The 9,011-nt window shown below is 61.4% G+C and overlaps 1 protein-coding gene across 1 annotated transcript; it reads left to right on the top strand.

The window, feature by feature from the left end:
- Window positions 1-674: 674 nt before the first annotated feature.
- On the top strand, window positions 675-8,608 carry LRCH4 (leucine rich repeats and calponin homology domain containing 4). Its single transcript, XM_034073492.1, has 7 exons — window positions 675-991; window positions 1,682-1,793; window positions 2,819-2,945; window positions 4,435-4,540; window positions 7,632-7,768; window positions 8,379-8,452; window positions 8,530-8,608. Exons 1-7 carry the CDS (start codon window positions 703-705, stop codon window positions 8,606-8,608), a joined length of 924 nt encoding a protein of 307 aa, XP_033929383.1. The 5' UTR covers window positions 675-702.
- Window positions 8,609-9,011: the final 403 nt, after the last annotated feature.

A 9,011-nucleotide genomic window follows, 5' to 3' on the forward strand; every position in this document is an offset into this window, starting at 1 on the left:
TTGATGCCCCTCCCCTCCCACGCTCTGATTGGCTACCACCGGTCATCAGCCCCTCCCCTTCCACGCTGTGATTGGCTGCGACCAGGAGCCCGTTGCTATGCGACCACCTATTCTCCCTCTTGATTGGTGGAATGAAGCCCCTCCCCTCCCACGCTGTGATTGGCTGCCACCAGGGGTCCGTTGCTAGGCGACCACCTAGTCTCCCTCCTGATTGGTGGATTGATGCCCCACCCCTCTCCTCCCACGCTGTGATTGGCTGCCACGGGGGTCAGTTGCTAGGCGACCACCTCTTCTCCCATTTGATTGGATGAGCAATGCCCCTCCCCTCCCACGCTGTGATTGGCTGCCACAGGGGTTCCGTTGCTAGGCGACCACCTCTTCTCCCTCTTGATTGGTGGAGTGCTGCCCCTCCCCTCCCACGCCGTGATTGGCTGCCACTGGGGTCCGTTGCTAGGCGACCACCTCTTCTCCCTCCTGATTGGTGGAGTGAAGCCCCTCCCTCCCACGCTCTGATTGGCTCCCACCGCTCACCCCCCCTCCCCTCACACCCATGTTTACCATTAAACCCCGCCCCCTCCCCAATCCCCCTCTCCCATTGGCTCCCTCCAAGCCCCGCCCCCTTCAGACTCCACCTCCCCTGCCCCTCAGCTTCCGCTTCCGCAGTCGCGCAGCGGCGGCCGCAGAGTGCGGAGCTCTCCGCCCATGGCGGCCGCGGCCCAGGCCCAACCGGAGCCGGGGCCTAGTGCGGCCTACACCGGAACCGGAGCCTCCGGAGCCGGAACCGGAGCCAGTGGAGCCGGAACCGGAGCCGAAGCCGGAGCCGGAGCCTCCGGCTCCGTCTCCGGCTTCGGCTCCGTCTCCGTCTCCGGTACCGACCGAGCCCTGGAGGAGGCCGCGGCCTCCGGGACCCTCGTCCTGTCCGGTCGCCGGCTCCGCTCCTTCCCTTCGGACGTGGCTCAGCGCTGGGACCTCAGCGACACGACGGAGGCCGGTGAGGGCTAAACCATCCGGTACCGGCGGGGGGGGGGGTCCGGTTACAACCTCTGTGTCCCCCTCCCTATGGTTCCTATGGGGTTTCCATATACACCCATTGGGATGATCCAGGCCCGGCCCATGCCTCGGGGATCGCTCTGGGGCTTCCGGTTGCCCCAGGGGGTGCAGGGCCGGGTGGGCCGGTTGCTCTGGTTCCTTCCCCTGGGGTCCTCATCCCTATTCCCATCCCATTCCCATTCCCTTCCCGTTCCCTTCCCATTCCCTTCCCATTCCCATCCCCATCCCATCCCCATCCCATCCCCATCCCATCCCCATCCCATCCCCATCCCATCCCCATCCCATCCCCATCCCATCCCCATCCCCATCCCATCCCCATCCCCATCCCCATCCCATCCCCATCCCATCCCCATCCCATCCCCATCCCATCCCCATCCCATCCCCATCCCATCCCCATCCCATCCCCATCCCCATCCCATCCCCATCCCCATCCCATCCCCATCCCATCCCCATCCCCATCCCATCCCCATCCCATCCCCATCCCATCCCCATCCCATCCCCATCCCCATCCCCATCCCATCCCCATCCCATCCCCATCCCCATCCCCATCCCCATCCCATCCCCATCCCATTGATCCCATCCCATTCCCATCCCACAGACCTATCCCATAACCTGCTGTGTGAGGTTCCAGCCGCTGCCTGTCAGCTGCCGGCTCTGGAGGGGCTGATCCTGCACCACAACTGCCTGCGCAGCATCCCCCCGACCATAGCCAACCTGCAGGCCCTGACACACCTGGACATCAGGTCCTGCCCCACAACCACCCCTGCCCCCCATCTCCATTAAACCCCATTAACCCCCCCATATAACCCACCATTAACCCCCCCATTAGCCCCTATTAATCTCTTCATTAATCGCTATTAACCCCCATTAAACCCCCATTAAATCCTATTAATCTCGCCCATTAACCCCCCCATTAACCCCCCCATTAACCCCCCCATTAACCCCCCCATTAGCCACCCCCATTAACCTCCCCATTAACCTCCCCATTAACCTCCCCATTAACCTCCCCATTAACCTCCCCATTAACCTCCCCATTAACCTCCCCATTAACCTTCATTAACCCCCATTAATCCCCCTGTTAATCCCCCCATTAACCCCCATTAACCCTCTTTATCCACCCCCATTAACCCCCATTCACCCCCATTACCCCCCAATTAACCCCCCCATTAACCCCCATTACCCCCATTAACCCCTCCATTAGCCCCCATTAACCCCCCCATTAACCACTCCCATTAACCACTCCCATTAACCCCCCCATTAACCTCCCCATTCCCCCCCATTCCCCCCCATTCCCCCCCATTCCCCCCCCCATTCCCCCCCATTCCCCCCCATTCCCCCATTCACCCCCATTCACCCCCATTCACCCCCATTCACCCCATTCCCCCCCATTCCCCCCATTCCCCCCATTCCCCCCATTCCCCCCATTCACCCCCATTCACCCCCATTCACCCCCATTCACCCCCATTCACCCCATTCCCCCCATTCACCCCCATTCACCCCATTACCCCCATTACCCCCCATTAACCCCCATTAACCCCCATTCACCCCCCATTAACCCCCATTCCCCCCATTCCCCCCATTCCCCCCATTCCCCCCATTCCCCCCCATTTCCCCCCATTCCCCCCCCATTCCCCCCCCATTCCCCCCCATTCACCCCCATTCACCCCCCATTAACCCCCATTAACCAGCCCTATTACCCCCCCAATAACCCCCCATTCACCCCCATTCACCCCCATTAACCCCATTGTCCCCCATCCCCCCCATACAGCCGCAACCAGCTGAGCTCCCTGCCCCCCTCCCTCTGCCTCCTGCCCCTGCACAGCCTCAATGCCAGCACCAACCGCCTGACCCACCTGCCAGACACCATCAGCTCTATGGGGACCCTGCGGCAACTGGTGAGCCCCAAACACCCCCCATACACCCCACATGGTGTGACCCACACACCCCCAGGACCCCCCCATAAACCCCATGGTGTGACCCACATACACCCCATGGTGTGACCCACACAGGACCCCCCCATACACCCCATGGTGTGACCCACACACCCCCCCATACACCCCATGGTGTGACCCACACACCCCCAGGACTCCCCCATACACCCCACATGGTGTGACCCACACACCCCCAGGACTCCCCCATACACCCCATGGTGTGACCCACATCACCCCCAGGACCCCCCCATACACCCCACATGGTGTGACCCACACACCCCCAGGACCCCCCCATACACCCCATGGTGTGACCCACATCACCCCACACATGGTGTGACCCACACACCCCCAGGACCCCCCCATACACCCCATGGTGTGACTCACACAGGACCCCCCCCATACACCCCACATGGTGTGACCCACATCACCCCCAGGACCCCCCCATACACCCCCCATGGTGTGACCCACATCACCCCCAGGACCCCCCCATGCACCCCATGGTGTGACCCACACACCCCCCATGGTGTGACCCACATCACCCCCAGGACCCCCCCATACACCCCACATGGTGTGACCCACACACCCCCAGGACCCCCCCATACACCCCATGGTGTGACCCACACACCCCCAGGACCCCCCCACACACCCCACATGGTGTGACCCACACACCCCACATGGTGTGACCCATACACCCCCCATGGTGTGACCCACACACCCCACATGGTGTGACCCACATCACCCCCCATGGTGTGACCCATACACCCCACATGGTGTGACCCACACACCCCCAGGACCCCCCCATACACCCCACACATGGTGTGACCCACACAGGACCCCCCCATACACCCCACATGGTGTGACCCACACACCCCCAGGACCCCCCCACACACCCCACATGGTGTGACCCACACACCCCCCATGCTGTGACCCACACACCCCACATGGTGTGACCCACACACCCCCCATGGTGTGACCCACACACCCCACACATGGTGTGACCCACATCACCCCACACATGGTGTGACCCACACACCCCACATGGTGTGACCCACATCACCCCCCATGGTGTGACCCACACACCCCCAGGACCCCCCCATACACCCTATGGTGTGACCCACACAGGACCCCCCCATACACCCCACATGGTGTGACCCACACACCCCCCATGGTGTGACCCACACACCCACCATGGTGTGACCCACATGGTGTGACCCACACACCCCCCATGGTGTGACCAACACACACCCCACATGGTGTGACCCACATCACCCCCCATGGTGTGACCCACACACCCCCCATGGTGTGACCCACACACCCCCCATGGTGTGACCCACACACCCCACATGGTGTGACCCACACACCCCACATGGTGTGACCCACATGGTGTGACCCACACACCCCCCATGGTGTGACCCACATGGTGTGACCCACATCACCCCCCATTGCCCCATAGGATGTGAGCTGTAATGTGCTGCGGGTGCTGCCATCGGGGCTGGGGCAGCTGCGGGAGCTGAGGGACCTGAACCTGCGGAGGAACCAGCTCACGGAGCTGCCTATGGGTCAGTGAGACACATGGGTGCTATGGGGGGGGACACAACATATGGGTTCTATGGGGAGCCCCATTGATCTTATGGGGGGGCACACACCCCATTGATCCTTATGGGGAGCCCCATTGATCCCTATTGGGGGCACACATCGCATGGATCCTTATGGGGGGGCCCACACCCAATTGATCCTTATGGGGGGGCACACACCCCATGGATCCCTATGGGGAGCCCCATTGATCCTATGGGGAGCTCCACACCCCATTGATCCCTATGGGGAGCCACACACCCCATTGATCCTTATGGGGAGCCCCATTGATCCTATGGGGGGGCACACATCCCATTGATCCTTATGGGGGGGCCTACATCCTATTGATTCTTATGGGGAGCTTCACACCCCATTGATCCTTATGGGGGGGCACACACCCCATTGATCCCTATGGGGAGCCACACATCGCATGGATCCTTACGGGGGAGCCACACACCCCATTGATCATTATAGGGAGATCCACACCACACTGGTCCCTATGGGTACCCCCCCACCCCATTGGTCTCTATGGTGACTCCCCCACCGATTGATCCCTATGTGCCTGCCACCCCATTGATCCCTATGGTGACCCCCCCACCCCATTGATCTCTATGGAGCCCCCCCCACCCCATTGATCCCTATGGTGACCCCCACCCATTGATCCCTATGAAGAAGCCCCCACCCCATTGATCTCTATGTGCTCCCCCCCATTGATCTCTATGGGTACTCCCCCACCCCATTGATTTCTGTGTGATCCCCACCCCTTGGATCTTTATGGAGAACTCTCCATCCCATTGATGTTTATGTGGAACCCCCCACCCCATTGATCTGTATGGGGAGCCCCACACCCCATTGATCCTTATGGGAAGCCCCACACCATTGATCTTTATGGGAAACCCCCCCCCATTGATCTCTATAGTGACCCCCCCACCCCATTGATCCCTATGGGTACCTCCCCACCCCATTGATCTCTATGTGCCCCCCACTCCATTGATCCCTATGGTGACCCCCCCACCCCATTGATCCCTATGTGCCCCTCCCCACCCCACTGATCTCTATGTGTCCCCAACCACATTGATCCCTGTGGTGACCCCCCCCCCCATTGATCCCCATGTGCCCCCCCCCATTGATCCCCATGTGCCCCCCCCATTGATCCCTATGGTGACCCCCCATCCCACTGATCTTTATGGTGACCCCCCCAACCCATTGATCTTTATGGTGACACACCCCCCTTGATCTCTATGGCCATCCCCCCACCCCATTGATCTCTATGGTGACACACCCACCCCATTGATCCCTATGCCCCCCCATTGATCTCTATGGTGACCCCACCCCGTTGATCCCTATGGAGCCCCAGCCACCCCATTGATCCCCATGTGCCCCCCCTATTGATCTCTATGGAGCCCTCACACCCCATTGATCTCTATGGTGACCCCCCCCATTGATCTCAATGGGTATCCCCCCACCCCATTGATCTTTATGGCGACCCCCCCACCCCATTGATCTCTATGGCCATCCCCCCACCCCATTGATCTTTATGGAGAACTCTCCATCCCATTGATCCCTATGGTGACCCCCCCACCCCATTGATCCCTATGGTGACCCCCACCCCATTGATCCTTATGGGTATCCCCCCACCCCACTGATCTTTATGGAGAACTCTCCACCCCATTGATCCCTATGAGGAACCCCCACCCCATTAATCTCTATGGGCCCCCCCCCCATTGATCCCTATGAGGAACCCCCCCCACCTCATTGATTTCTATGTGTCCCCCCATTGCTCTCTATGGTGACCCCCCCACCCCATTGATCTCTATGGAGCCCCCCCCACCCTATCGATCTATATGTGAGTGCCCCCCCACCCCATTGATCTCTATGTGCCCCCACCCCATTGATCCTTATGGTGACCCCCACCCCATTGATCTCTATAGTGCCCCCCCCATTAATCCCTATGGAGCCCCCCCCCACCCCATTGATCCCTATGGTGACCCCCCCACCCCATTGATCTCTATGTGCCCCCCCACCCCATTGATCCCTATGGGTATCCCCCCACCCCATTGATCTCTATGGTGACGCCCCCACCCAACTGATCTCTATGTGTCCCCAACCACATTGATCCCTGTGGTGACCCCCCCCCATTGATCCCCATGTGCCCCCCCATTGATCTCTATGGTGACCCCCCCACCCCATTGATCCTTATGGTGACACCCCCACCCCATTAATCGCTATGGTGACCCCCCCCCATTGATCCCTATGAGGAACCCCCCCCCATTGATCCCTATGGTGACCCCCCACCCCATTGATCCCCACCCCATTGATCCCTATGGTGACCCCCCCACCCCATTGATCTCTATGGAGCCCCCCCCACCCCATTGATCCCTATGGAGCCCCCCCCACCCCATTGATCCCTATGAAGCCCCCCCCACCCCATTGATCCCCATGTGCCCCCCGCATTGATCCCTATGAGGAATCCCCCACCCCATTGATCCCTATGGAGCCCCCCCCCATTGATCCCCATGTGCCCCCCCATTGATCTCTATGGTGACCCCCCCACCCCATTGATCCTTATGGTGACACCCCCACCCATTAATCGCTATGGTGACCCCCCCCCATTGATCCCTATGAGGAACCCCCCCCCATTGATCCCTATGGTGACCCCCCACCCCATTGATCCCCACCCCATTGATCCCTATGGTGACCCCCCCACCCCATTGATCTCTATGGAGCCCCCCCCACCCCATTGATCCCTATGGAGCCCCCCCCACCCCATTGATCCCTATGAAGCCCCCCCACCCCATTGATCCCCATGTGCCCCCCGCATTGATCCCTATGAGGAATCCCCCACCCCATTGATCTCAATGGGTATCTCCCCACCCCATTGATCTCTATGTGCCCCCCCCCCCCCATTGATCCCTATGGTGCCCCCCCCATTGCTCTCTATGCCCCCCCCACCCCATTGATCCCTATGGTGACCCCCCCACCCCATTGATCTCTATGGAGCCCCCCCCACCCCATTGATCCCTATGAGGACCCCCATTGATCCCTATGTCCCCCCCCCATTCCTCTCTCTGCCCCCAGAGCTGTCGCAGCTGCCCCTTGTCCTCCTGGACTTCTCATGTAACCAGGTCAGTTCCATCCCCTGCTGCTACCGACACCTGAGGCACCTGCAGAGCCTGAGGAGCCAACACAACCCCCTGCACAGCCCCCCCGCGCAGGTCAGCAAGGGGGGGGCACACACATCACCCCCACGTGACCCCCCCATGACCCCCCCGTGACCCCCCCATGACCCCCCCATGACCCTCCCATCAGACCACATAACCCCCCCCATGACCCCCCATCACACCCCATGACCCCCCTCATGACCCCCCTCATGACCCCACATCACACCCCATGACCCCCCCATGACCCCCCCATGACCCCCACATAATACCCCCATCACACCCCATTACACCCCATAACCCCCCCATGACCCCCCCATGACCCCCACATCATACCCCCATCACACCCCATAACCCCCCATGACCCCCCCATGACCCCCCATCACACCCCATAACCCCCCCCATGACCCCCCGATGACCCCCCATCACACCCCATAACCCCCCCATGACCCCCCCATGACCCCCCATAATCCCCCCATGACCCCCCCATCTGACCCCATAACCCCCCCCATGACCTCCCCATCACACCCCATAACCCCCCCATGACCCCCCCATGACCCCCCCATGACCCCCCATAATCCCCCCATGACCCCCCATCTGACCCCATAACCCCCCCCATGACCCCCCCATGACCCCCCATCTGACCCCATACCCCCCCCCCATTTAGCTCTGCTTAAAGGGCAAAGTTCACATCTTCAAGTACCTTGAGGCTGCTGCCACCCGGACCCCTCCCCCCACAGGGTAAATGGGGTCAACTGGGGTCACCCCTCCCCCCCCCCCCCCATGGTTTGGGGTCCTCATTGGTCCCTGCCCCATAGCAGCCCCATAGAGGACCTGACCCCCCCCCCCCCATGGTTTGGGGTCCTCATTGGTCCCTGCCCCATAGCAGCCCCATAGAGGAGCTGACCCCCCCCCATGGTTTGGGGTCCTCATTGGTCCCTGCCCCATAGCAGCCCCATAGAGGACCTGACCCCCCCATGGTTTGGGGTCCTCATTGGTCCCTGCCCCATAGCAGCCCCATAGAGGACCTGACCCCCCCCCCCCGGCAGCACAATGGGATGGACTCCGGGTTCCATAGTGTGGACAGTGGCTGCAAGAGGTGGTCGGGGAATGAGGTGGGTTATGGGGGGGGGCAATGGGGTGGGGGGGGGGTCAATGGGGTGATGGGGGGGCAATGGGGTGGGGGGGGCAATGGGGTGGGGGGGTTAATGGGGTGATGGGGGGGCAATGGGTGGGGGGGGTCAATGGGGTGGGGGGGTCAATGGGGTGGGGGGGGTCAATGGGGTGATAGGGGGGCAAT

Source organism: Melopsittacus undulatus (genome assembly GCF_012275295.1).
Source record: "Melopsittacus undulatus isolate bMelUnd1 chromosome 25 unlocalized genomic scaffold, bMelUnd1.mat.Z SUPER_25_unloc_1, whole genome shotgun sequence".
NCBI lineage: Eukaryota > Metazoa > Chordata > Aves > Psittaciformes > Psittaculidae > Melopsittacus > Melopsittacus undulatus.

What these genes read in the sequence shown, in the direction of transcription:
- LRCH4 (XM_034073492.1), top strand. Translation starts at nt 703, where the DNA reads ATGGCGGCCGCGGCCCAGGCCCAACCGGAGCCGGGGCCTAGTGCGGCC. An exon ending in CAGCGACACGACGGAGGCCG is followed by an intron (nt 992 to 1,681) that starts GTGAGGGCTAAA and finishes GTGAGGTTCCAG; the next exon opens with CCGCTGCCTGTCAGCTGCCG. An exon ending in CTGACACACCTGGACATCAG is followed by an intron (nt 1,794 to 2,818) that starts GTCCTGCCCCAC and finishes CCCCCCATACAG; the next exon opens with CCGCAACCAGCTGAGCTCCC.